Source organism: Phalacrocorax aristotelis, chromosome 13 (assembly GCF_949628215.1).
Source record: "Phalacrocorax aristotelis chromosome 13, bGulAri2.1, whole genome shotgun sequence".
Classification (NCBI taxonomy): domain Eukaryota; kingdom Metazoa; phylum Chordata; class Aves; order Suliformes; family Phalacrocoracidae; genus Phalacrocorax; species Phalacrocorax aristotelis.
The window spans coordinates 12923541-12951313 of NC_134288.1; the positions used below are offsets into that span (position 1 = coordinate 12923541).

The following is a 27773-nucleotide window of genomic DNA, read 5'->3' on the forward strand; positions in this document are numbered from 1 at the left end:
GCAAAACTAGCAATAAAATATTCTTAGTTGACTCCGGGGGGAAGTAAATTGCCATGTACAGGATTTGCATTCATCTTAATGTTTATTAAAAATGAGACAGCGCTGCTTTCCACATGCTCGCCTGGAATAGCTCCACGGTTTGTTGGAACTGCGCGTCTTCCCAGCCCTTGCTCAGCCCCGGGTGAGTGTGGGACCTGATGAGGCCTCGCGCTAACTCACGGCATATGTGGGTCGATGTTGGTATGAGGGTGATGGAGACCCAACTGTCTGCTCAGGCCCTGCAAAAGTCCCCGGGGTGGCTGTAAGCGGTTGCTGCCATTGCTAATTGCTATCTGTGTGCCAGGCAATTGCTGCTCGGCCTCGGAGCAGGGTGTTTGTGTCTCTCCCAGGGCTCTCGGTTAAACGTCAGGGGAAGAGCAGCTTTAGAAAAGCAAGACGCTGATGGCCCTAATGGAGTGCATGCAGAGGCGTGCTGCTGTGCTCCACAGTGCCAACAGGAAGGAGTTTGCCACTCTGCTACGTGCACAGCAGTGTCCCCAGTCATGGCTTTGCTCCTGAACGTGCAGAGAAGGTGGAGAAATACAACGGGCAGCAGCAAGCTCAGGCTTCCTCCGCTGGGCGTCAGCGGGTCCAGGGTGCTCAGTCATTCCCTAGACTTCTTTTGAACCACTCCTGCTCCCTGGCAGCAAAAGGGCTGGCTGCTCCTCTGCGTTTTGCAGCTCACGCGCACGAGCTGCCGGGCATTGGGCAGGCGAAGGGGCTGGACGCCCTGATGCAGCGGCCGTGGAGGCTACCAACGTGCTAGCAAGTGAAGACCCCTGAATGTGCCTGAATTGTGCAAAACCACAACGATCGTGTGTGGCAGGAGCAAAACTGCCACCCGCGTGATTTGCACCAGCAGTGTAGAGCAGCACAAACGTGTCTGCGTCAGGCTGCGGAGGAACCTGCGCCGCTGCCTCCTCGCTGCTCCAAACAACTACAGGGGCTGAGGGCGAGCCCCGCGTCTTGCTTCAGTGAATGCAAATTTCCCAGCACTAGACAAGTGCAGAAGCACCCGGGATCTCTGAAAACCCCACTGATGCCTGTATACGTGGCCCCGCGCCTGCAAGCAGGCCACTGTTTACTGGCTCACTGCAAGGGTAAGTCTGCTGTTAGCGGGGGATGAGCTGGGGTGTGCATGTGGGAAAGGAAAACAAAATAAAAAAACCCCAAAATTTAAAAAAAGCGCAAGTGAGACTATTCAAAAGGGGGACTTTATTTTTATTACACTGGAGCCAGGCATCAGTGCGCCAGTTCAGCTTTGATACACAATAAATCAGCAAAGCTGTTACTCAGTTTGGAAACCAAGATTGCAGTGGCACTAAAAACACATTGAAAACATTTACTTTCTTTCCCTTTTTTTTTTTTTTTCCCTCTTTTGTTTTTGGTACAAAAATGGTACAAACAACAATACAAAATATTTGTGCTGTTGACGGTTACAAAAAAAGGTTTTTGAACTGGGTTAACGGACGCAAACGGCTTTTGCGCTTCAGCGTGAATACAGCAGAACAGCAGAAGTCTTCCTTGAGAACAACCACAGTCATGCGGGCTGCTACACAGCTTCTCCATTGTAAAAGGAAACATGCAAAATCATAATTAAAATAAAAAGAAAATAAAAAGAGGAAGTGCTCCAATTATACATCTATATGTTCTGTTTTCCCCTATTTGATTTGTAGCTTCAAGCACTAACTACATTATGTACACATTGTGTGAGCAGTTGTATATGGGGTTGGTGTGTACTGGAGAGAACTTTTATTTTCCCCATGAAACTGAGTTAACTTTGCGTGGGAGACACCTACGTTGTCTAGCTGCTGTTTTAAACATACGCATTCATCGTTATACAGCATTCCCCCCCCCCCATTTTTTTTCACACTTACAATGAAGAGCTCCAAAAGACATCACAAATAAAAGTCCCGTATTTTACCTTTAATATGTTTTTTTGAGACTAAATGAAGTTGCAATCTTGGCATATTGTGTTGTACAGACCCTGCACTGACCATTACCATTCTCCAATGCCCGAACATCTACCCTATGTGAAGCAGTTGCAGGCGATACAGCCATCTCCTAAGTCCCACTTACTCTTGGAGGCTGGATTCAGACCCGACTATCCCTCAAAACCCCTCGAAAGAGGCTCAAAGTGGCTCAGCCGTAGGGGAGCGAACTCCCCACCACCACCTCACAACCGCCAATGGCATCGCCTGGTCCAACAAAAGAGAAAAGGAAAAAGAAAATGCAAAACCAGAAGCAAAACTATGTCTAGCACATAGAAGACCTAGAAGAGACTTGCCTATTTACTGTCATTAATTACCTGCTGAATCTCCTCGTTGCCTTGCAAAGGATTTCCATGACTGATGCTTCTCCCTGTTCAAGGCTATGTAATAAATAGAGTGGCCGGGGCTGCACCGAGACTGCAGGCCCACACCGTGCCGGAGGTGGCCATGGGTACCGCAGTGATGTTGGACCCTGCCTTGGGGGTGTGCAATCTTCATGCAGCAGGTAGGGAGGCCACAGGAGGTGCCCAGCATGACCCAAAGCCTGGGGAGCTCGTCGTCCCTGTCCCTTAGACAGCACGGAGAGCTGTGGTGGTGTCCCCTGGCAGTGCTATGGGGTAGGGGGATAACGGGATGTGACACTGGTATTTTGGGGACCGGCTCCCCTCCACCTGCCTGAAAGCAAGTCCTTCCCCACCGCCTCATGGCGTGCAAAGAGCGGGGGCTCAAATGTGTGGGCACCACTTCTTTAATGAGTTTAATGCTTTAGTTTAGATTAGTCAGAGAACAAGGACTCTGGTCTCGATGCATTAACCACTTCTGTGGCCTGTAAGGAAGAACCAGCGACCGTACGTTCAGCCAAAGTTGCTGTTTCCCCACCTGGCTCCTTGTAAGCCACCGTCATCTCCAGCTGCGAATGGCAATTCCATGTCCCACCCGCCAGGATCAGAGTTGGGGGACAGAGCAGTGGCACGGTCACCTTTTCAACGGGACCCCTTGGATTAACGTAAGTTTTCTTAGCTGGGTTACAAACGTAAGTAACATTAACAAGCAAGGAGGTTTGCAAAGAGTGACCTGTTTTCATTGCTCCATGTGCTCCTCGCTTACCTTCTGCAGGTCCCACTGTGAGGAAAGGAAGGGGCCTGAGGCTGCCACTACCTGTGGGGGTCATAAAGCTCAGTGGTGGAGGAGGAAGAAGAGGAGGGAGAGGAGGAGTAAGAGGAGAAAGAGGAGGAGGAAGAAGAGGAGGAGGGGGTCCTGCAGAGGGAGACCAAGCAGAACGGGGTCAAAAGACAATAAACTAGTTGGTTTGATTTATAGGCTTGTGGCGTTGGAATGGCTGAATTGCAAATGCTGCAGAAAAAATATCCGCTGATTTTTCAAAAAAGTTGCCAATGGAAACAGGTTGGTTTATTTTTAATCACTCCAACAGTTTTGTTTCACTTAGGTTGCATAAACGTTCTTAAAAACCTGAAATGTTTAGAAAGCCGAAGTCTGACAACATCTCCTTCACGGCCAAGTGGCTCCTTTCACCGCATGGCACGTCCCCCCAGGTGATGGCGGGGCGACGGATGCTGCCGACCGGCCCCTACAGCCTCCGGCCCCTGCCCCACGCAGCCGTCCCACACCGCTGCCATCCCCTTCCCTACCTGAAATCCATCACCCCAGCCAAAGCTGCAGCACACTTCAAGCACCAAGTGCTCTGGAGCAGGGATTTAGCTACTGCTCTCGGGCTAGCAGGGCCAGGCAGGTTGCACGGCACGGCTTACAGCGGAGACCCAGCCAGCCGGCACCGCGGGATCCGCACGAGCATCCCAGGAGCCACGTGGAGCCTGCAGGCAGTGGCAGCAACCCAACGGGTGGAGAACCATCGGCATCGCCCCGGCCCCTCGAGCCACGTCCTTCTGAGTTGGTGACAAGGTTACAGTGATGGACGCAAAACACTGGCGGGTAGTCATCAGCGAGAACCACTAAGTGCATTTTTATTAGTCACTATTTCTGCTGTGACTGGGCAGCTTCTGCGGAGGTGCAAAACCCAGATGGTGAAATACTCCAGCCCGTGGCTTTTCCGAAAGAAAAGGGGAAAAATCAAGGCTGCCCGTGGGTAAAGAGCAGAGGCTGCAGGGCAATGCAGCCCACCCGCGCCAGGCAGCTGGAGGACAGGGGCTGCAAGGTTTGCCAAGGGTGGCCAGGAGGAGGTGGACGGTATATGGCAGAAGCAAACTAAGACTTTCATAGCGGTCACCCAAGATGACCGAGTTCCCAGCTACGGAGCAGGAATTTGGAAAGGCATCAGGTGCCAGCAGTTTGCCGGGCACTGCGCTTCATCCCGGCCGAGGCACGTGCTGCCGGCACAACGTCCTCGCCTTGCTGCTGCCATCGGAGCCGTCCCTCTCACGAGGTCTGAGCCATTGCCTCCTGGTTTCCTCAAGAAACTTGGGTGAGCGTGTGTTTGCTCTCCGAGCCGCGAAAGGACAAACTGACCCATCAACTGACCAACCGACTGACCAAGACAAAAAAGGAACGATCGCATCCGTGGTAGTTAATAACATACCGGTAACGCTGGAGTCCCCTCGGGCAGACTTTTACCACATTCCACTTCATACAAGACACATTTCAAATGCTCATTAATTTACAGAAATTGCATTTTATAGAAAATATGATACAATGAAATATAAAATGCACTAGGAGCATTTCAAAAATCTATAGAGACGATCTTGCAGCCTAGTATACCCTCTGAACCGACGTCCACTCATCACCGCAAGCTCTCGTCCTCTCATTCTCCCGCTCTCTCCCGTGCACGCGCTCGCTCCCCCCGCCCCCCCTTTAACTCTTAGCATTCAACTTGAGAATTAATCGAGATATCAAAAAAAGCAGGATTATCCCCTGGATAATCACCTTCCAATACTGTGCACATTCTTGGATTTAAATGAAAATATATCTAAGCACTTTTACAAGTTTTAGCGAACCCACTGCAAAATCGTCTGCAGAATATAAAACACAGGTAATCCAAGATTTCATAGCACATTAATTAAGTGGCTCATAATCCATTAAATGTGGTTTATATTACACATCCATGCAGTCTAAATCATTTTACAAACATTAGACATAAACCCACTAGTCCAAATCAGTAAAGGAAAAATGTAATAAAAAAAGCTAATAACTATTTGTTATTGGTTAAACTGACCCTACATATAAACTAGGTAGTATGCTACCATTTATAATACTGATGTTGAATTACGCCTGGATGCTGCAAAACCTCTTGCTTGCTTGGCAATGCTTGAGCATATTAACCACAAGATACTTAATAGGCCCTCGTTGCACTTCTCCAAAAAAACATTTACTACAGATAGCAGCGCCTACCCATCGAAGAGAAAGGACACACATTAGCTGAGTTACACGATGTTGTTGAGCTTTGGCTACTAATGCTCCAAGGCATTAATGTTGTACTAGACTAACTTCATACTTACGGATGGCAAAAGTGCTGATAAACTTTTCCTGCCCTTAGCACTGCTCCGGCCTCGAGTGGAGCTTCACAAACCCCTGCCTTACGCGAGGAGAACAGCATCGGCTTTCGTGCTAGCAGGCATCCGCGGAGATGCGGGACACCACCCACTAACCCAGCTGGTATTTACATCACTCAAGAGGTCGTGGGAGCCAAAACACGCCGATAGCAAAAAAACAAACAAATGGGCCTTTGGTCATTTCATGATTTACTTAGCAGGGTTTAGGCAAGGGCTGCTGGAGATTTCTGTTGCAATAACCAAAGGCTTTATCAATGCTATAGTTCTATGCAGCTACACTGAGTGTGACCAGGTGACGCAGAGCCCCCAGTCGGTATTTTGCATCTGATAACACTGAATTATATACAACATGATGACTAGTTCACCACCTGCTGAGGCTTAAAGATGGCTGTTAAGATTTTGACTCAAAACATCTCCCCCTACCCCCCACCCCCATCCTCTTCCACCCCAGAATGAGTCACCCCCATTAAAAAAAAAAAAAAAGGCAAAAAAGAAACAATCTCCACAGTTCCTTGTTGTTAACTCCTTCCCAGCTAGAACTGGCTTAGGGTCACAGGGAGTGCTGCCCAGGATGGTTGTATGTTTGTTTTCGTCACTCCTGAGATTGAAGGGAATCTGATACATGCACCAAAAGGCACTTTCAAATATATATATATATTTTTTTTAAAAACAGTGCTTCTGTTCTAAGAAATTCAAGTTAAGACAGAGTGCCTTTCACTCTCTTTAGTCATAAAGCAGATAAACGAGCAATATCCCAGCTGACATTAAAAAAACCAAACCAAACCAACAAAAAAAAAACCTGCAGCAGAGACAAGTGTTCATGCGAGACAGCTCAATATTTAAAAAAAAACAAATTGGAAAGAAAAAAAAAGGAAAAAAAAAAGAAAACTCCTATATCACCACTAAAAATAACAATACAGTCAGCAGGGGATATTAATTAAAAAAGCTGCCACATCTGTACAGTTCTTGCTTCTGCATCGGCTCTTTTTGTTAATGTTGTCGTCTGTGTTTTTTTTTTTTTAATTGTTTTTTTCGTCTTCTTCTTTTTCTTATTTTAAATAACGTGAGGTCAGTTTAATCTTCCTCGCCTCCCCCATACATGTCCGCCAGTTTCTTGAACCTGGGCCCCCAGTCGTTAAGGTAGTCGTAGTCCTGGTCCCCGGAGCTGGAGGAGTTGAGGGAGCTGACGGAGCCGGCGGTGGAGCCGCTGCCCTCGTAGTCGAAGACCAGCAGGGAATCGTAGGGGGGGGCCGTGGGGTCGTTGTCCGCTGCGCGCAGGCCCTTGGGGGGCAAACACACAGCATTAATACCCGCCATGGGGTTTTATGGAGATGGTGCTAAGGAAGGGTGTTCGGGTAAGGGTCTGGGCTGGTGGGACGCTTGGGAACCCTGCTGCAAAGCTGGAAGAGGATGGTGAAAAGCTAAATGAGAATGGGGACAAAATGAGGGTCCTGGGGCTTCCCCATGCCCAGATGCACTCCCGGGCAGAGCCCTCTCAGCAAAGATTTCACTAACTCCCAGCACCTCAAAGTTGGATGGAGGGGAAGGGAGGTGTTTCCGAGGATCCAGCTGTGGATCTGGAAAGCTCTCAGTTCCAGACAGCGTGTCTTTTCTGGGGATGCCTGTTAAGATTTCGAGCTTGGCCAATGAAAGAATGAAGACCACCCTTCCTCTCCTACCAATTGCCCTGATTTTTATTTTGCTGATTTTGATTCCTTTAGGGGGGGAAAAAACCCCAAAACTTCCTTGCAAAATTCTGCTATTAGGAGAGGCTTGGGGTGTGAAACCCTGGGCAGAGCGTTGGGAAGCATTGCTGGTCCTGCTCCTGTGCGCTGTGGGCAGCAGTGTAGGCAGGCCAGGGATATGTCCTCGGGATATGGAGAAAAAGAATTGCTTTGCTGCAGCCCCGTGTCAGGAAAAGCCTAGTAGAGTAGACCTGCGGCAAAGCAAAATGTTGGGCACTCACACCTTTAGAAACCCCAGTCTCAGCGTGGGGAGATGGAACAGGTTTTACTGCAGTGAATAGCAGCCGCGGTGCGCGTTCATGTGCATGGATGTGTGTAAATGTGTGTGAAGGATGGGTAGGAACAAAGGAAGAAGGAATTTTAATGATGAAAACAAGAAAAAGCACAGCAGGAAGTGGATATAATAATGGAATTAAATCGCTATAACATTTATTTTTCTGACTTGGGAAATGGATGGTGCGTTTTGCCTCAGAGGAAATAATGCATTGATTGGTTTGTAACCATTCAATCACTCAAAACTAAAAATGAGATAAGAAATACTAAATGGATAGATATTTGTACAAGCAGATAAAGAAGTGGTAATCTAACATAACATAAAGAAACCCTCTCTGATGTGAGATGAATCGCTCTGTTCTGGAAACTCTTTGAGGTTTTAGACCAAATAGAGCTTACCAGGGGAAGACACAGACTGGTGAAATAATTACAAGTCCAGGAGCCGCAAATGGCACCTTTGGCTTTAAGCAAACCACGCAGCTGCCCTGCCGCCGCCTCCCCACCAGGAAAACCCTCCTTCATCCACCTCCAGATAATGTTTTCACTGACAGCAACTGCAATATTCATAGTTATCCAAGAGAGAGCCAGATCACTGCCTGGATGCTGAAAAGCACAGTGTTTGTGATATCCATGAGTCAGAAATCTCAGGCGTTTTGTTTCCGCTTTGGCTTTTTACAGGCTCAATGCCTTTATTAGGCCAAGTCCTGCGTCCTTTGCTCATGCCAATCGTTCCCCTGGCTTTGATCAGACTCCTCATGTGAGTAATAGCATCACTTGGTCCATGTAGCATAGCTGATGTTAGCTGGCTGCTCAAGCTTTTGAGATGTGACACAGGACACCCTACAGAACATACCTCATTAATAAAGTCACCAATATCCCCTGGATGTGGGATTACTGGTCTGATAGGATACTGCGGTTCAGCACCAATAGGTCTTTCATCCACCCTTCTGACTCCAGGTGTCTTGTTCAGCACATGATCCATGGTCTCTGGCTGCTGCAGCTGGCTTAAATCGTAATCCTGTGACAAATGGAAAGGCACAAGAGTGAAACCAAGAGCTTGTCATTCAGATCACCCACTCACCCGATGTACAAACAAGTCGAGGGATCTAATCCTATTTCAGCTGAAGGTCAATGGCGAATCTTATCCCCAGGTACGCCGCACCTCTACCTACCTAATTAAAGATGAACTGAATTCTGAGTAGCTCATACAATTGACCTAAGAGTGCATCTTAAAACAGAAGTTAAATCAAATATTTAAATACTTTCTGAATATTTTACACAGTGCCTAGATCTTTGGGATAAAACAAATTGGCTTTGGTTTACATGTGCATAACTTTTTGATGAAACACATAATATAATGCAAAGACACAGTGTTAGTAGACATATTATCGCAATTACATTTGTGCAGAAATAAAAACATTAAAATATATATGGTATTTATGCACGTAGGCCTTCCAAAGTAATTATGTTCTTTCTGCTTGTGAAAAATCCCGACAGAATAGGTTTCTATGAAGGACTGAGAACCAGGTAATATTTCATTAAAAATGTATTCATGTAGGTAATGGTGTTTTGCTGCTCTTCCTTTGCTGTTATTTTTAACGAATCCTTTCTAAAATATTTAAGCCTACAGTGTAGTTGCCTGAAACCAGATACTTCAGCTAGTTTGAATGCTTAAAACAGTACTTTGTTCTACTGGTAAAACCATTCTTTTGCTCAGATGGGAATGATTGAATCTCCAGGAGCAATATTTATAAATAACTTGTCAGTGACAAGAAAAAAGAAACGCTAATTGCAAGGATTTTTTCCATTGAATAAGAACTTCACAAGTTTTGGGCGAACTCCCTGCCTGGGCTCCCCCACAGTGGCTCTCGCCAGGCTCACGGGCTCGCCTCCGGATGCCACCGGGAACTCCACGGCACGACGTGCTGCAGTGGTTTTGTCTGCTCCTTAAGCACTGACCTTAGCACTCCCTGACACCAGCCATGCACACAGCAGCCTCCACTCAGACCCGTGAACCATGCAGTCCATTTAAGCAAGCAAGAATAAAGCCATTATATGATGCAGAGTCACATAATTTGTATGAACATTATATTTGAGAGTGTCATGGGCTCCTTACTTGTGTTAGGTAGGAATAAAAAAACAGTGACTTAAACATGAGAGACAAAACGTTGCTATTTTAGCTGAGGAAACAATCTGTAGCAGAGGGACAGCACATGCCAGGAGTCCAGGCCAGGGAAGTTTTCATGCAACATCAGCATCGGTGTCTGTAGGACGAAGCCACCGCAGAAAAGCTGACGCATTCAGGCGGACTGTGGCTTAGGGCCCTGTCACCAAGCAAAGCTTTGCCACCATATGCTTCGTGATGAAAAAGAGAATCCCCAAATGTATTTAGACATTTCTCACAAACCACATCCAGAAATTAAAAGAAATTAAAGGCACATTAGAAATGATTAAGAAAATGCAGGGGAAGCCCACAGAAGCTCTTGGCTCAAGCAAGCCAAGGCAAGTGCCTGCCGCCACAGGTCTGGGGGTGGGTGGTAGCTGCTAGCTGGTTTTACTAAGATCTCTGATAGGCAATGGGAAAATATACGATTTTATGACCAAAATAGAAGAAATATTGTTTGAACATAAGTGTCAGTAGATCGATTTACAGTCCCATCCCAGGAAGCTGGCTTAGTGGGTTAGCAAAATCCACATAGCACCGGCCTCCCTGCATAGTCCTGTTTGCACAGGCGAGTGTTCCAGTGACATGGTGGATCTAAGCTGGCTCTCACCAATGTCCATGCCACGCTGGGGAAGCCAATAAAACCTCCTGGGCATAAACAAGGGTGAACGCAACCCTTTGCAAGTACTTTAGTGAAAATAATGTGGGTTTTGCCTTTTTGAGAGTATAGATTGCACAGCTGCTCCTTGGCCATGACCTATGGGCTCTTCTCACCTGGTCTTCCTCTCCACCTCCCTCTTCATCGTACTTCAGAATGTTGTCCCTGACATCGTCCTCGGGGTCGATCAGGAGCTGCTTGGTATGGCGCTCCTTCTCCCGGCGTTTCATCCACACCACGAACAGCAGAACCATGGCTGTAATGGAGGAGAAGAGGGGTGAGCTGGGATCTCACACGGCACGAGGGCCAAGCTGTGTGTGTCAGAGTGTGTCCTAATGCCTCACCTGCCCTCATCTGCTATGGAGAACCTCACTGGCTGCTAGTAAGAGGAATGAAATTTTATCCTATTGCATGTTCTAATTTATAAGGGAGACATCAGTGAGAGCTGTAAATACTGTGACAGGCCTCCACTACAAACATTTCTTTAAGATCCATCATGAATGCTGATTGAGCTGATGTTTATCAGAAGCCAAACACACAATCAAAGGAAAAGCAAACAGAAAGTGTGAAAACGGATGCTTTCTGAAAATATTTGATCTAAATCCTGAATTTTCAGGATTAGATTTCCACCTTTATTTTATTCAAGGGCATAAAATAAAGGTGGAGGAAAGACAGCTGCAGAGGTGCTGAGAAGCAAACAGATAGAGATGACAGCACCTCTGCATGAGTGGCTGCTCCACCAGTGTGACACAGCGATGCCCGTCCAGGTCGCAAGCCCTGGCCGTGGCAGTCATTTTGCTGTTGTCTGCAGTATGCCACCCAAGACTGGTTTAGGGAACGTGGGTAATACGGGGTCGCGTAATCTGATCTGGGCTCACTTATAGTTTTTTTTGGTGAGTGAGGAAGGCTTTCTAGACTTCCACGACCACATTAGCCAGGACATTAGCATACGCATTTGGCTATCAACTTGCAAAGCAGATCTAAGATCATTTGAAATCCTCTCAGGCAGCAGGGCTAGCATTGCAGAACAAGGGGGAGCACAGCCAACCTCCTCAGGCATCAGCATCTATATGCCAGGCTCTGGCTAATCTCCCTCAGTACTGTAACAGAGAGAGACAAACAGTTCTTGAATCATGAGGAATTTTTCCCCAGTCAACTTTACCCAAAGGGAATGCTGGCTCCCTGCTCCACAACTTCTTTCTTCAAAGGGCCACCCATGTCCCAGAGGCTGTGCGCTCCCTGTGACTTACTGCATGGAAGTCGCTCTGGGAACTTAGGTCTCCACTAACATACGGCAACCAGATCTTGCCTTCTTCAAGAACTTGTTAATACATTAGTGTTCATTCTCATAGTCAGTAGCTGCAAATAATGCCATAAAAAATGAAATTAAGCCTGGGCAGCTGATGCAGTTACACCTCCCTGTGTCTGCTTTCCCTCTGCTCTCCACCTGAGCCACTCACAAAGCTGTGACAGTGGCAATCTGCAGGAGAAGGGAGAGATGGATGGCCGGTGGAGGTGGGAACATGTGGCCCAGGTTTACTTCATTTAGGTCAAACCTTGACTGTGCCAAAACAATCAGTCAACACAACCGAACCCAGGCAGGACGCAAGATCCCAAACTCTCTTTGTGTTTTTTTAGCTGCATAAGGAGAATAAGCAACCGCTGTTCCCCACCACCTCACACTTTGCAGGGTTCTCTTTGCCTTTTCATGAAGCCTTGGCATCACTTCACCGAGGATGTAGAAGAGACCAGGCCCTGGGCCACGGACAGGCGGACCAGCCTGCAGCCCCGCTCTGTGGGGAGGTGCTTGGGAGGATCTGAGTTTTTCCTCCCAGCACCAAGTGTTTATACCCAACAGGAATTCAGTGAAATGAGCAGAAGAGGACCGGACAGCTAATTACTGCTATTGTGTGCCAATTGGCTGCCATCCCTGCCTGCCAGCTAACAGAATTGTTTTCAGATAGTTCAGCATTTCTTTAATGCTTATCCTAGATCTATTCAAGAGAGAAAAAAGAAAAGAAAATGTAACTCTTATCTGCAATATAAAACCTCAGCTATTTAGCAGACTATTGAAGTCCTTTTCTCCTTGTTCCTTTTCAAGTCTCTCACAACAAGATACCTGCCTAGTCCACAAAGACAATATTATAATGGTTACCAGGGTTTATCTTTTTCTTTCCCCTCTTTTTTTTTTTAAATGCTACTTTTTCATGCACTTGTGGAAAAAAACCTGTGCCATTAACGCCTTTACAGCTACCTTGAAAAAAAAAAAAAGACCTTCGAAGTGTCAATAGCGGACGTAGTGCACTCTCCTTCCTTTTATTCACTCTGCAGAATGGGAAGTGCTATTACTGCTGTTAGACCCATTTTCACTCTGCATGTAGTTTTCCTTGAAATCTATTGTCTTCACCCTTCACAATTTTTTATTGCATTGCTCTTCTAAATGTGTTATTCGTGCAGCTAATAAATCGGGTATCAGGAATAAGAAAAAACCTTTGAGCGAAGGTAAAGCCAGAAACTTCCTTCACCTGAACAACCTCAGATCTGTCCCCTTGCTGATGCTTCCTTTTAAAGCCATCAAACTTTGACCTGCTGACTCTAAAATGGACAAATAGCACAAAAGATCCCGCATCTGCCTTTTTCCAGGCTATTGTTCAGAGGTCACGATATAAAAAAGGTAGAAAGGAGGCACAACACTGGAAGGATGTAACTGGAAAAACCACTTATCGCAAATTACATTTTTCATCACTGATATAGTGCTTTGCAGCTCTTGTAGATAAAAAAAGTCAATTAGAATTACAATGAATGTAAAAATAAGCTTTTGTAATAAAAACCATAATTTAAAACGGGATAATGTATCTGAAAATGAAAAGAGGAATCTCCTAAATCAAATGTCCTTCAGCTGAAGTTAATTTCAGTCAATAGGATTTTCAACTGTTTAAATCATATTTTAGCACTAGATTTATATGAGAGCAGCAAAAAGAAGTCTTGTGTTTTATCACCTCTGTGGCTTCCAGTGCAAACTTTTAGCCCCCCCGGCAGCAGCAGCCCTGCACGCCCCAGCATACCAAATGTGGAGGGACTGACGTCTCCTGGGTGTGCAGCTGCGGTGCATTTCCAACAAATGCCCTTGCTGAAGGGAGCAGCCTAAAACATTTTGCTACTTGCACCCCACACCCAATGAAGGACAGAAATTGTGCACCGCGGCTATGCGTGGGGAAGCTTCCGCCAGCTCAGACGGGCTGGATGAGGAGCGGGGACGGCAGGGCCACAGACACCCGGTTTTCCTGCTCGCTCTCCAGACTGATAGGAGTTTATACAATTATACAATTATACAACAAGATATTCCCATTGCTGGCTTAGGAGGGTGGATGTTTGCCCAGAGATGACCCATGCTCTTAATGTGCCATATCATATCCACATTTGGTGACATTTGTAGCATACGTCGCTCTGTCTGCTCTCTGTTTAAACACATTAGGGGTAAATATTAAGTGTGATTTAGCACCATAACTCCCATTAGCTTTAATGGGAGTCCCATGGTTTCATCCTGTGTTTCTTGATGAATATTTACCTCATTGTTCATTTCAGCACTCGTTTTTATCTATTCCTACTGTGCCAACTCCTGCTTGAAGTTATAATGATATCATTTTTATTTTTAAGTGTGTGCACACATGGCTACTGGTAATGCTCCTGAAAGCCCAGGACTAACAGCATTGCTGGGCGAAAGGGATGGCTTTGCCTCGAGCACAGGGATGGCCAGCCCTCCTCTGTGATGCACCCCCAGCCCTCCAGTGTTCCTGACAAACTGGGGGTCCTTCCTGTAAAGACACTAACAATCCACCACGATTCTCCAATCTGCTGTCATTTTACAAGCAATGGGAATAGCTACTATTCTTCTTTTCCTGTGAACAACCGGAAGACAACGTCTATGCTCTGACTCTGCCAGTGACTAGCCAGACTCTCATAACCAGTGCATCTGGTACGGGGAACCAGTATATCCACAGCCAGCCAGGGACCTGAGAGCCACGGGGGAGTCTGCCATGGGATTTTGGACAAGTCCTTCAACTTTTTTTCTGCAAAATGTAGAGAATCATATCACACTCGCTACCTACAAGACATTGTCAGGTGTAATCATGTTTGTAAAGCTACTGGAAGTCTTAGGAAGGAAAGCTGAAGGCATGCAGACAGTGCTCTAGCTCGTTTTGCTGACACTGCGGTGAAGGAGGTTCGAATGTGGATGTGTGAAGCACCCCCCGCAGCCCAAAGCTCACGGCTTTGTCCTTAGCATGGAGCTCGCACGGCTCTTGAAAAATACCACATACAGAAACGGTGAACAGGATGGGAAACATGACGTTTCCCAGCAGTGTCACCCACTGCGGTACTTACTCAGTAAAATAATGATGCAGATCAAGATGGCGATGATGGCCCCCGTGCCCAGCCCCGCTGCAGCCACCGCCCCGATGGTGGTGCAGTCGCCGTTCTCGTCGCACGGGCACACCTTCACTTTGATGACGCAGGTGTTGTACAAGGGGGGGTTTCCTGAGTCCGTCACGATTATCGGCACGTCATACACACCCGCTTCCAGGTACATGATTCGTAAACTAAGCTGGGCATAATCACCTGGAGAGACCAAGGCAGACAGACAGATGACAGACACTCTGGCAGAGTCTTGCAGCCACACTTGTACAGGCAGGGCTCCTCTGCCAGAGCAGTCTTCTGAGTCCTGAGGAAGAGGCTATCAACAACACACCCAGGCAGGACAGCTTCAGACTTCTGCCCTAACAGTTTGGTCAACAATCAGCCTGTTTGTATTTGCAAAATACTGTGTGTTTTCACTGCTGCACTAACCTAGCTTGATGCCATTTGCAAATCCACCTGCACGCATGCAAAATAGCAAGAAACGCAAATACTGAAGCATGGATGATGCTCCCTTGGTCTCAGCTGCCCTGGGCCACTGTGCAGGCTCTCTGCTTGCCCACGATCCCACCTCGGGATTTTTGGAAGGCCATCGCTCGTTGACAACATGCTCAGCCAGGTAATCCTTCTCGTGTTCCCTCCCACTGTGATACAAGAGCTGTGGGACTGAGCCTTGAGCTGCGAGGGCACAAGCTGCTGCCCCTGGCAGAGGGTGCCAGACCTCAGCGAGAGGGACCAGCTTAAAGCCAAAACCAGCCCACGGCTCCATATTTTCCATCCTCTGCTGAAACTACCAGTAAGAGGAGCAATTAGGGTCATTTATGGTTGCAGGCTGCAATATAAAAATCCTTCACATACCGGTAATCTTCACACTTACCTAGCCCTCCTGGTTCCATGGTAAATTAAAAGGCTGCCTTTACGCAATTATGGTCAGAGAAATGAACATTGATCCTGATTGTGGCTTATGACAATTACACTGGAACATAAGGAAGACTGATAATAGCTTTTTTCCTCTTGGCCATTATAGATGATTTATACTCTGTTCACTACTGATAACGGTTCATAATTATGAACTGCATTAAAAAAAGCCAAGTGCCAAGGCTCTTAGAGTTATGCTGCAGGTCTGATACAAATCATTTCTGATTAACTATCTTGCCTATAATGTCAGCCATAATGTGCTTTAAAAAATAAAAATCAGATTAAAAAAATAAGAAAGTTTGGAAGTTTGAAACCGCACGTGGCCTCATTAGTGAATCAGAGTCCAAATGTCCTCAGGATTGCCTGCCCCATTTACCATTCAGCCGTGTTATGGTCCAGTTCTTCCTCACCGCAGATGGCACACTTGGCAGCTCGAAGACAAAGGGCCCAACGTTTGGATCGATGTCAGCATCCGCTGCTGTTATGTTGATGACATTCAGGTTTGGCTTTTCACAGATCTGTGCCTCCTTTGGCAGGAGCTCAGGAGCATTATCGTTGATGTCGATTAGGTAGATCTGCAGAGTGCCAGTGCCGCTTGCGGGGGGTATACCTGAACGGGAGAGGCAGAGTCGAACATGGACCAATGACCATCACTCAAGAAGCAGCAGGAATGACAACACCGTGGACCTGCCCACTCTCTGCCTTCCAATTTCAATAAACCAGGATTTTCACCCTCCCTCCTTGGACCTTATTAGGGACATACTGCACTTTCATGGTCCCTTGCTTTAAGAGGTGTTATTAAAACTTCCCCAAGCCTCCTAATGTTGCTGTTTTTCACTCCTGCAGAACATAGAGGTTGAGTTCTGCAGATTTGTAGCCTACAGCAATGTCAAACTCTAAAAATAGAAAGAGGTGATGCCAAACGGCTAGTGCAAATTTTGGTAATGGCTGTTTTGAAGAGGAAAAACCATTAGAAAGATAGCTAATGAGGAAGAAGAGGGCTTGGACGGGAAAAAAAAGTAAGTGGTGTAATCCGTTGGTCATCATTTACTGTAGCACTTGCTAGCCACTTTTTAGATTTGCAGACTATTACACTGCTTCAAAGAAAGCCCAACTCTCCAGCCCACCCCACAGTCAGCCCCAGCTTTAGTGGTGAAAGGTCTTTGCTCAAAGCCTATGGTATGAGCTAACCATCACCAAACATGCTGGGTGGTGCTACTAACCCACAGCTGCAGCAGTATGCCCCAATATACAGTTCTCCATCTTCTCTACATTTGTCCCAACCAGCAGGGATGCCACACGACAGCAGTCTTAGTCCTTCAGCCCCTTAATGATGAAAAGCCACATTCGCCTGACTAGTGACCACTTACACAAAGTAATACCTGCCCTGGCAAGAGAGAACAGTCTTCCCCAAAATGGTGCAGTATTTTACATTTCTCTCCCCACACATACATCTGGCAGCTCTGTGTTGGCTGCCCACTGCCTCCCTTCTCAAGCACCGTTGCTTCAGCAATTCTTTTTTAAGTTTGTATTTCTGTCCTGGCTCTTCCTCCCAGTGCTAGATATAAAGCTACACAAATCACTTCCCCACTAGGCTCTCAAACATTGCTTCTGCTTCCACAGACTCTCCTTCCTACATTCCTTTCTCATTTCTGCTCCCTTTTTCAAGGGAGCCTTGAAAACTCTGAAGGAGCCCTGAAAATCCTTCTTTCATGGTTCCTACATAAGCTCTTCAATCACTGATCTCATCCTTTCATCTAGTAAGCATGGGGTAGATGTCCCTCTAAAACAATGTCTTTGATCAGCCTTGAAAGTTTCTGGAGAGACAGACAGCCCATCAGGATACTGGGACTGAACATGAAGACTGACGTTTGGCACCATGCAAAGTGATTTTGCTGTTTTCATGTTACGCAGAATATCTTCTGGGATGAATGCAAGGCCTACACTCTGACCTCTGAGACAGACTGAACACAAACTAGCAGTCCTGAGAGGCACTAACTGCATGTGGCTGAAATAACCTGCAATAGCCGCACATGCAAATGCAGCTTTGTAGCGCTATTGGGTATTGTTGGGCTCTGGTTCCTGGCGTTTTTGGTTCTTTGTGCTCCTGAGTGAAGTTCTGGGGCGCTCTCAGGAGAAATGGAGAGTAAACAATTTTTTAGAAGTCCAAGTACTGCAAACCATGGAACATTTCAAATTATTTCAGCTCTCTTATGCGGAGAAAGCAAGGATACGGACAGAGCAGCTCTTGATATATGACAAAAGATCCTTGGACTTTATGCCTAAGACATGAGGACTACCATAGCACCACTGACTCCCATGGAGAAGGCGATCCACTCCCTGAAATTAAGATTGAAATACTAATGACTGCATTTCAAAAGACAGGGGAACTTACAATGGCTACTTCTACATTTAACTGTTGCATTCCCCACCATTGCCTTCTTCACAGTGCCAGTGTCAGCACTCCAGGAGCAAGGTACAAGCCAACTGGCTTTCACGTGCAGCTGCAAGCAGGAGTCACTCCCATCTTGCTTGTGCAAGAATTTCTAGGGCACTTGGGCCACTGTCCTGACAAATGATGGCAGAAATGAAGTAAACTGTGCCTGTGGCTAACTGGCATCTTCTTGTCATTGTGTGCCTGCAGAAAAGCAGAAACCTGCATGCAGGGTCACTAGTGCAGCCTGGTTTCCTACAGGATTGGGCCCCAAAGGTGAGTTCCCATGGGGTGCTCTGATACTGAGGTGGGGCGGGACCCTGCTTCCTTCAATTACAAAGTCTCTCTCCTGTACTCAGCTCCCTGTGAAACCTGTTGGAACATGGTATGTTTGAGTTCTCAGCTTCCCTGTGAGATTGGTCAAAATTGGCTGAAGGGTTCAAACACTGCCAGGCTCCACCCTTGTGCAGACACAATGTGATCCAAGAGCCTCTCCTGGGAAACCAGGCTAAAAATATGCTGCTGATTAGGATTCCCCCTTCTCCCCCTTACACTGCAGCCAACACTTGAGTATCTCTGCACTGCAGTCTGGGGAGAGAAAAAGAGAATGTCCAAGGAGTATTTGGCTAAACTTCTTTATCATATACTGAAAACAGCAAAAGAACTTCAAGGTGTGCTGGTTTTGGCTGAGAAGGGGTTAATTCTCCTCACTGTGGGGGTCAGCTACCTTTCCAGCTTCCCGCGCTCTGCCGCGTGGCGTGGCAGGGGGGGCTGGGAGGGGCAGGGCCATGGTGGGGGCGGCTGACCCCGACTGGCCAATGGCAGGTTCATTCCATACCATGTGACACCATGACCAGTATATTGAGGGGGGGCAGTGGCAGCGCGCAGGCGGCGCGGCGTCGGGTCGGCGGGCGGCGAGCGGCTGCGGCGCGTGCGGTTTGTTCCGGCGGTTCGTTCCCCCTCTCCCCTCCCTTCCCCCCTCCCCCGGGGCTTTGCGCCTCTCGTTGTTCTCCTTCACATTGCATTTCTACTGTTGTTTCTTTTAATTTTCATTATTAAACTGTTCTTATCCCAACCCACGAGCGTTACCCTTCTGATTCTCTCCCCCATCTACCGGTGGGGGAGTGAGCGAGCGACTGTGTGGGGCTGAGCTGCCGCTAAACCACGACAGTCTTTTTGGCGCCCAACGTGGGGCACGAGGGTTGGAGATAACAACAGCTGCTGGTCACAGCACCATGTTGTCCTTTTTGCAGTGGGTGTTAAAAATCGGTGTTGGTTGTTTGAGTCTGCTGTGTTCTGCTGTGATTAGTAATGTTTTGCCTACGAGATTTGTTATACAAACACTCGTTTTCAGCTTTACCTGGTATTTGGGGTTTTTGCTGAAACCGTTACTGTACTTCGGATACCACCTTGTTGAGGCAATTAGCAATTATACCTCCTCCTCTGAGAGATTTTATATGGAGGAAATACAGAATAATACCTTTGCAACTTTGTTCTATGATGTCTGTGCCTTTGTTACAACAACGTTTTTGTATCTTGAACATCCTTGGGTGGTTAAGGTGCAGTCATTGTTAGTTTTTGGGCATGTTGTTTTGGTTTTGACTAAGCAACTTAAGAATATCACCCAGAAATCTGCCCCGAGGCTTGATAGTTACGAGTGGCAGGGCATGTGGGATAGCATGGGCAAATACCTAGGGCAGTGGGCACCCCCAGTGTTTTGGAGTTTCACCCCCGAGCAAGTGCAGAATCCTAAAAAACTAGTAGAATATTTGGAGAAAGTATGTTGTTACGCTGGGAACTCCAGAGAGACACAGATAACTGCAACGTGCTGGGGTCTGGCCCATGCATACCGAGCCCTGCTCAACAGTATTCAGTGCCCCCAGGGGGAAGAGAATGTCTCTGGATTGAAATGCAAAGTGACTGGCACTGTAGACAATCCAGCCCTGACAACAGGCACTGCAGCCACTCAAACCCCCACAACAAGTACCGGAGCTAGCTCAGAAAATAAACCCGTACCAGTATCAGTTGCCCCCATACATAAGACGAAATATTGGAAGCGGACATCAACTCGTTTAGAACGGGATGATGAAGAACCAGGGCCATCGCGGGGAGAGGAGGGAGAAGTAATAAATGAAATAGAGACCACCCGATCCCTGTCCTTAAGCGAGTTGCGAGATATGCGAAAAGATTATAGCCGTCGTTCAGGTGAGCACATTGCCACCTGGCTGCTCCGATGCTGGGATAATGGGGCCAGTAGCCTGGAACTAGAGGGAAAAGAAGCCAAACAATTGGGATCCCTTTCTGGGGAAGGGGGCGTTGACAAAGCAATTGGAAAAAAACCACAAGCCCTCAGCCTCTGGAGGCGACTCCTGTCTGGAGTGAAGGAAAGGTATCCCTTTAAAGAAGATGTTACATATCGCCCAGGAAAATGGACAACTATGGAGAAAGGCATCCAGTATCTCAGGGAATTAGCTGTGTTTGAGGTGATTTATGGTGACCTGGATGATCAACGGTCATCCAAAGATCCAGATGAAGCCGAGTGCACACGACCCATGTGGCGGAAGTTTGTACGGAGCGCACCATCTTCGCATGCAAACTCATTGGCAGTGATGTCCTGGAAAGATGACGAGACACCAACGGTGGCAGAGGTGATAGATAGGCTCCGGGATTATGACACAAATATCTCTTCCTCGCTTGTCTCTGCTGTGGAGAAACTATCCCAAGAGGTCCAGCAACTCAAAGAAGATCTGTCCTACTCCCCACCTCGACAGAGCAGTGTCTCAGCTGTTAGGAATAAGCGTCCTTTGGCTCAAAGAAGGGGATACACACCACGGGCCACCCTATGGTTCTACCTGCGTGACCACGGAGAGGACATGATGAGGTGGGATGGCAAGCCTACTTCGACCCTACAGGCACGAGTACATGAACTGCAAGGAAGAACAGTCACTCAGGGAGGCTCTTCCAGGAAAGCTGCTGCTCCAGTTTCCAGCGAGCAAGTCCCCAGACAGAGGAGTAGAAGCGCAGATTTTATTTCTAAGTGTAATAGAGGGACTCCTGATTCACATTTACAGGAAGTGAGTTGTGACTGCCATGATCAGGACTAGAGGGGCCCTGCCTCCAGCCGGGTGGAGGAAAGGGATAACCGGGCTTACTGGACTGTGTGGATCCGATGGCCTGGCACGTCCGACCCACAGGAGTATAAAGCTTTAGTGGACACCGGCGCACAGTGCACCTTAATGCCATCAAACTATATAGGGGCAGAACCCATCAGCATTGCTGGAGTGACAGGGGGATCCCAAGAGCTAACTGTATTGGAGGCCGAAGTGAGCCTAACTGGCAATGAGTGGCAGAAGCACCCCATTGTGACTGGCCCAGAGGCTCCGTGCATCCTTGGTATAGACTACCTCAGGAGAGGGTATTTCAAGGACCCAAAAGGTTACAAGTGGGCTTTTGGTGTAGCTGCCTTGGAGACGGAGGAAACTGAACAGCTGTCTACCTTGCCCGGTCTCTCAAAGGACCCTTCTGTGGTGGGGTTGCTGAAGGTCAAAGAACAACAGGTGCCAATCGCCACCACAACAGTGCACCGGCGGCAATATCGCACCAACAGAGACTCTCTGATCCCCATCCATAAACTCATTCACCAACTGAGGAGCCAAGGAGTCATCAGTAAGACCCACTCACCCTTTAACAGTCCCATATGGCCAGTCCGGAAGTCTAATGGAGAGTGGAGACTAACAGTAGACTATCGTGGCCTGAATGAAGTCACTCCACCGTTGAGTGCTGCTGTGCCAGACATGCTAGAACTTCAATACGAACTGGAGTCAAAGGCGGCCAAGTGGTATGCCACAATTGATATTGCTAATGCATTCTTCTCAATCCCTCTGGCAGCAGAGTGCAGGCCACAGTTTGCTTTCACATGGAGGGGCGTCCAGTACACCTGGAATCGACTGCCCCAGGGGTGGAAACACAGTCCTACCATTTGCCATGGACTGATTCAGACTGTACTGGAACAGGGAGAAGCTCCAGAACACCTTCAATACATTGATGACATCATTGTGTGGGGCAGCACAGCAGAAGAAGTTTTTGAGAAAGGTGAGAAAATAGTCCAAATCCTTCTGAAAGCTGGTTTTGCCATAAAACAAAGTAAGGTGAAGGGACCTGCACGAGAAATCCAGTTCTTAGGAATTAAATGGCAAGACGGTCGTCGTCAGATTCCAATGGATGTGATCAACAAAATAGCAGCCATGTCTCCACCAACTAGCAAAAAGGAAACACAAGCTTTCTTGGGCGTTGTGGGTTTTTGGAGAATGCATATTCCAAATTACAGTCTGATCGTGAGCCCTCTCTATCAAGTGACCCGGAAAAAGAATGATTTCAAATGGGGCCCTGAGCAACGACAAGCCTTTGAACAGATTAAACGAGAAATAGTCCATGCAGTAGCTCTTGGGCCAGTCCGGGCAGGACAAGATGTAAAAAATGTGCTCTACACTGCAGCCGGGGAGAATGGCCCTACCTGGAGTCTCTGGCAGAAAGCACCTGGGGAGACCCGGGGTCGACCCCTAGGGTTTTGGAGTCGGGGATACAGAGGGTCTGAAGCCCGCTATACTCCAACTGAAAAAGAGATATTGGCAGCATATGAAGGGGTTCGAGCTGCTTCAGAAGTGGTTGGTACTGAAGCACAGTTGCTCCTGGCACCCCGACTGCCAGTGCTGGGCTGGATGTTCAAAGGAAACATCCCCTCTACACACCATGCAACTGATGCTACGTGGAGTAAATGGGTTGCACTGATCACCCAGCGGGCTCGAGTAGGAAACCCCAGTCGCCCAGGAATCTTGGAAGTGATTATGGACTGGCCAGAAGGCAAAGATTTTGGATTATCACCAGAGGAGGAGGTGACACGTGCTGAAGAAGCCCCACTGTATAACAAACTGCCAGCAGATGAGAAGCAATATGCCCTGTTCACTGATGGGTCCTGTCGCCTTGTGGGAAAGCACCGGAGATGGAAGGCTGCTGTATGGAGTCCTACACGACAAGTAGCAGAAACTGCTGAAGGAGAAGGTGAATCGAGCCAGTTTGCAGAGGTAAAGGCCATCCAGCTGGCCTTAGACATCGCTGAACGGGAAAAGTGGCCAGTGCTCTATCTCTATACTGACTCCTGGATGGTGGCAAATGCCCTGTGGGGCTGGCTGCAGCAATGGAAGCAAAGCAACTGGCAGCGCAGAGGCAAACCCATCTGGGCTGCCACATTGTGGCAAGATATTGCTGCCCGGGTAGAGAAACTGGTTGTAAAGGTACGGCATGTGGATGCTCACGTCCCCAAGAGTCGGGCCACTGAAGAACATCGAAACAACCAGCAGGTAGATCGGGCTGCCAAGATTGAAGTGGCTGAGGTGGATCTGGACTGGCAGCATAAGGGTGAACTATTTCTAGCTCGGTGGGCCCATGACACCTCAGGCCATCAAGGGAGAGATGCAACATACAGGTGGGCTCGTGATCGAGGGGTGGACTTGACCATGGGTATTATTGCACAGGTTATCCACGAATGTGACACATGCGCTGCAATCAAGCAAGCGAAGCGGGTAAAGCCTCTGTGGTATGGGGGACGATGGCTGAAATATAAATATGGGGAGGCCTGGCAAATTGACTATATCACACTCCCACAGACCCGCCAAGGCAAGCGCCATGTGCTTACAATGGTAGAAACAACGACTGGCTGGCTGGAAACATATCCTGTCCCCCACGCCACTGCCCGGAACACTATCCTGGGTCTTGAGAAACAAGTCCTGTGGCGACATGGCACCCCAGAGAGGATTGAGTCAGACAATGGGACTCATTTCCGAAATAGCCTCATAGACACCTGGGCCAAAGAGCACGGCATTGAGTGGGTGTATCACATCCCCTATCACGCACCAGCCTCTGGGAAAATTGAAAGGTACAATGGACTGTTAAAAACCACACTGAGAGCAATGGGGGGTGGGACATTCAAGCACTGGGATACACATTTAGCAAAAGCCACGTGGTTAGTCAACACGAGGGGATCTGCCAACCGAGCTGGCCCTGCCCAGTCAGAAATCCTACATACTGTGGAAGGGGATAGAGTCCCTGTAGTGCACACAAAAAGTATGCTGGGCAAAACAGTCTGGGTTCTTCCTGCCTCTGGCAAAGGCAAACCCATTCGTGGGATTGTTTTTGCTCGAGGACCTGGGTGCACTTGGTGGGTGATGCGGGAGGATGGAGAAATCCGATGTGTGCCTCAAGGGGATTTGATTTTGGGTGAAAACAGTCAATGAACTGAATGGCACAATGTGAACTGCTATATAATATTGTGTGTCACCTCTGTGTTGTATCAATGATATCAGAGTACGAGCCTCCCAACCCATGGAAGATCAACTATGAAACAAGCCGTGCAGCAGTGATGGAACGATGACTGACTCGGTATGCAGCAACCCAACGCCACACACCATCTCTCCCACCCGGAAAGACTGATACAACAGATGGAGCCCAGAGTCATGGACTGCGTGAACTCAATGGACATTTTAATGGACATTTTACAGGGAAGATCCATGAACTAAGGGAATGATGTCTGTGTATTATGTTAAAGGATGGGAAGGGGAGGGGTGGTGGTTGGTACGGTTGTATTGCATCATATGGGACCTGGGCATGGTGTAAGTGGTATGGAATAAGGGGTGGAGAATGTGCTGGTTTTGGCTGAGAAGGGGTTAATTCTCCTCACTGTGGGGGTCAGCTACCTTTCCAGCTTCCCGCGCTCTGCCGCGTGGCGTGGCAGGGGGGGCTGGGAGGGGCAGGGCCATGGTGGGGGCGGCTGACCCCGACTGGCCAATGGCAGGTTCATTCCATACCATGTGACACCATGACCAGTATATTGAGGGGGGGCAGTGGCAGCGCGCAGGCGGCGCGGCGTCGGGTCGGCGGGCGGCGAGCGGCTGCGGCGCGTGCGGTTTGTTCCGGCGGTTCGTTCCCCCTCTCCCCTCCCCTCCCTTCCCCCCTCCCCCGGGGCTTTGCGCCTCTCGTTGTTCTCCTTCACATTGCATTTCTACTGTTGTTTCTTTTAATTTTCATTATTAAACTGTTCTTATCCCAACCCACGAGCGTTACCCTTCTGATTCTCTCCCCCATCTACCGGTGGGGGAGTGAGCGAGCGACTGTGTGGGGCTGAGCTGCCGCTAAACCACGACACAAGGGAACAAGATGCTGCTGCTTCTTCAAGAAAGAAAGAAAAATCCCCACCAAAACCCCTGACTCAAAGCCTTTCTTTGATGAGTATGCGATGCTGGAAAACCTGGAACTTTGGAGAAATGTAGAAAGACGCTATTAGCCTAGCTGAAACTTTAGCTGTTATCTTAAGCACTCTAGACAGAATTTTAAATAAGGTGTTGCTTTATGTGCATTTTAATGTCTGCAATATACCAGTGATAGATTAATTTTTCAGAATAAAGCAATTTATCTAGATCCTCACTTTCTGAGCTGCTGAATGATGGATGTGGAGGTGCTGATGCACTGCATCATCAGCACCAAAACCAAGGAAAGGGGTTAACTCCAAATTACATTGTACTAAGCGCCCAGGATTTGGTAGGTCAGATGGTGAGGATTAGTTCGATGTGTTCAAGCTCTACCACTGCTTTTGTGAACAGCTTCAGCCAACTCATTTGACCTGTTTTGCCCTGCGGCTCTTGCAGATGAACACTGCTAGATCCCCTTGAGACTATGTCGGATTTCACTGCCCTGGCTGCCCTCCCAGTGGGAAAGCTTAGGATGGGGCTGTGGGACCACACCAGTCCTACCATTGATGGCACAAAAAAGGAGCCAAATTTTCTTCTTGGTACTGCTACTCAGCATGGAAACTCTTCCATGAGTTTGCCTTGCCCCTGTGACCCAGGATGCAATGACTCAAGTGAAGCATGAAACCCCAGAGCAAGCAAGTTTTCATTAGCCCTGCAAGCACCGCCGTACCCGCTCATAATGGACATGGCACCCTTCAGCCTGAAGGGTGACAAGAGCTAACACAAACACTGTCCTGAAAGCACCTACAGGGTATGAGCAATATACTCAGGTGCTCAGCCAAGCCTAGACTTAATTTTGATGTTGAAGCTTGGCTCTGGTTTGATGGGAGTACTCAGCACCCTGCAGGGGGAAGGTGAGGGTGGGAGAGGGGGAGGAAGGCCGTCTCCTTGCCTAGGCAAGCTACTGCACCCTCCACAGAGCCTTTTCCAGCTGGAGGTACCGATGAATGAAATAACAGCATGGCCACATCTAGGCATGGTTAGCATAAAAGTCATCGACTCCGAATCAGAATTAGAAAGAGAAATCCAGGGCAGCAGCAATGGACCGCTTGCCCTTGAGTGAGGCCAGCGCTGAGGTTCACAGTGTTAATTTTACCGATAGTGCTGTGTGATCTTTAATGAGTAGGGGAGAGGAAGCCTTAACAGGGCTTCTCTGTGGGATCTGTACTGCCCTCAGTGACTTTGATAATAAAGTACACCAGCATCCAGACACCCTGATGATGGCTGGCCATTTTAGAAATGGTGGCGGGTGGAGAGAGATTAGCTGCAATGACAGACGGACAGACACGTTTCATGAAAGCCACAGCAGTTCAATGGACTGGTTTATTTTTAATACCCTCCTGCCATCCCCTCCAATTATTTCTGGTTTCCTGAGGAAAGGCTTCCTGGATGCTCTGATCAGCACCTTTGGGACGATTACCAGGACTGGTGTGTTTGGCAGCCCTTGGAGAGCACACCCCTTTGATATGTTTTTAAGTTCAGGCTACACCACTACACTGAACTCCCCAAATCGATTTTCCATTTGCCCTCCCTTTCCCTTAATAACACTCTCCGTATACTGTGCACATTTAATTTACTCCAGCAATTTCCCATCCCACTTTCACATTTTGACCATAAAAACCTGGGAAAAAGATAACTTATACTGACAACTCTGTCAGGGCATCATTTCTCTTAATGCATCACATTAGAGTCTTATTGAAGCATGAACAATGTGAAGCCTGGGCTCACCGTTGTCAGCCGCCAAGAATGTGGCCTCGTAGACATTATTCTTAATGTAGTCTGACTCTCGATCAAGGACAGCAGCAGTAGTGATCTGACCATTTGTGGCATTAATGTTCAGCCAGTTTGCAGGATCTGACAGCTTAGAGTATCTATGGAGAAAGGAAATAAATACATAGCAGTCTCTTCACTGACATATCCTTAATATTGCTTGAAATAAGGTTTTTTCTGGACTCCTGACCCATGATTCAAAGGACCTTTGGATAACTGGTTTTGTTGACAAACAAAATGCTAATTGAGTATCTGGTTTTTGACCTCTACAATTATTCAATTTTTCTACTTCTTTCATTTTAAAGGTTTTTCTTTCCACTAAGTGCCACTTACATGCCAGCTTCCTGCTGCTGGAAGTGGACACAGCCCGAGGTCTCTGCAGCTGAGGAGAATGGGGCCTGCCGTGACCACTGCATCGGTATGCCTGAACTAGAGGATGGATTCCTGCTCTCTCCTAACGTTGCACTTCCTAAAATAGCTCTTGCTTTAAGCCCAGGATATTCCTGTTTTCTGCCTATCACTAATGAACAAGAGTTTGGGAAA

At 47.8% G+C, this 27773-nt stretch overlaps 1 protein-coding gene across 1 annotated transcript in view; it reads right to left on the reverse strand.

Moving 5' to 3' along the window:
- Window positions 1-5069: 5069 nt before the first annotated feature.
- Window positions 5070-27773, reverse strand: part of CDH4 (cadherin 4) — a 469761-nt gene continuing 447057 nt past the window's right edge. The window contains exons 11-16 of the mRNA XM_075108659.1: window positions 27189-27331; window positions 16102-16335; window positions 14778-15011; window positions 10511-10650; window positions 8426-8590; window positions 5070-6835 (exon numbers count right to left, since the gene is read on the reverse strand). Of these exons, the coding sequence (XP_074964760.1) occupies window positions 6629-6835; window positions 8426-8590; window positions 10511-10650; window positions 14778-15011; window positions 16102-16335; window positions 27189-27331 (1123 nt within the window). The 3' untranslated portion in view covers window positions 5070-6628. The remainder of the gene's footprint in view (window positions 6836-8425; window positions 8591-10510; window positions 10651-14777; window positions 15012-16101; window positions 16336-27188; window positions 27332-27773) is intronic.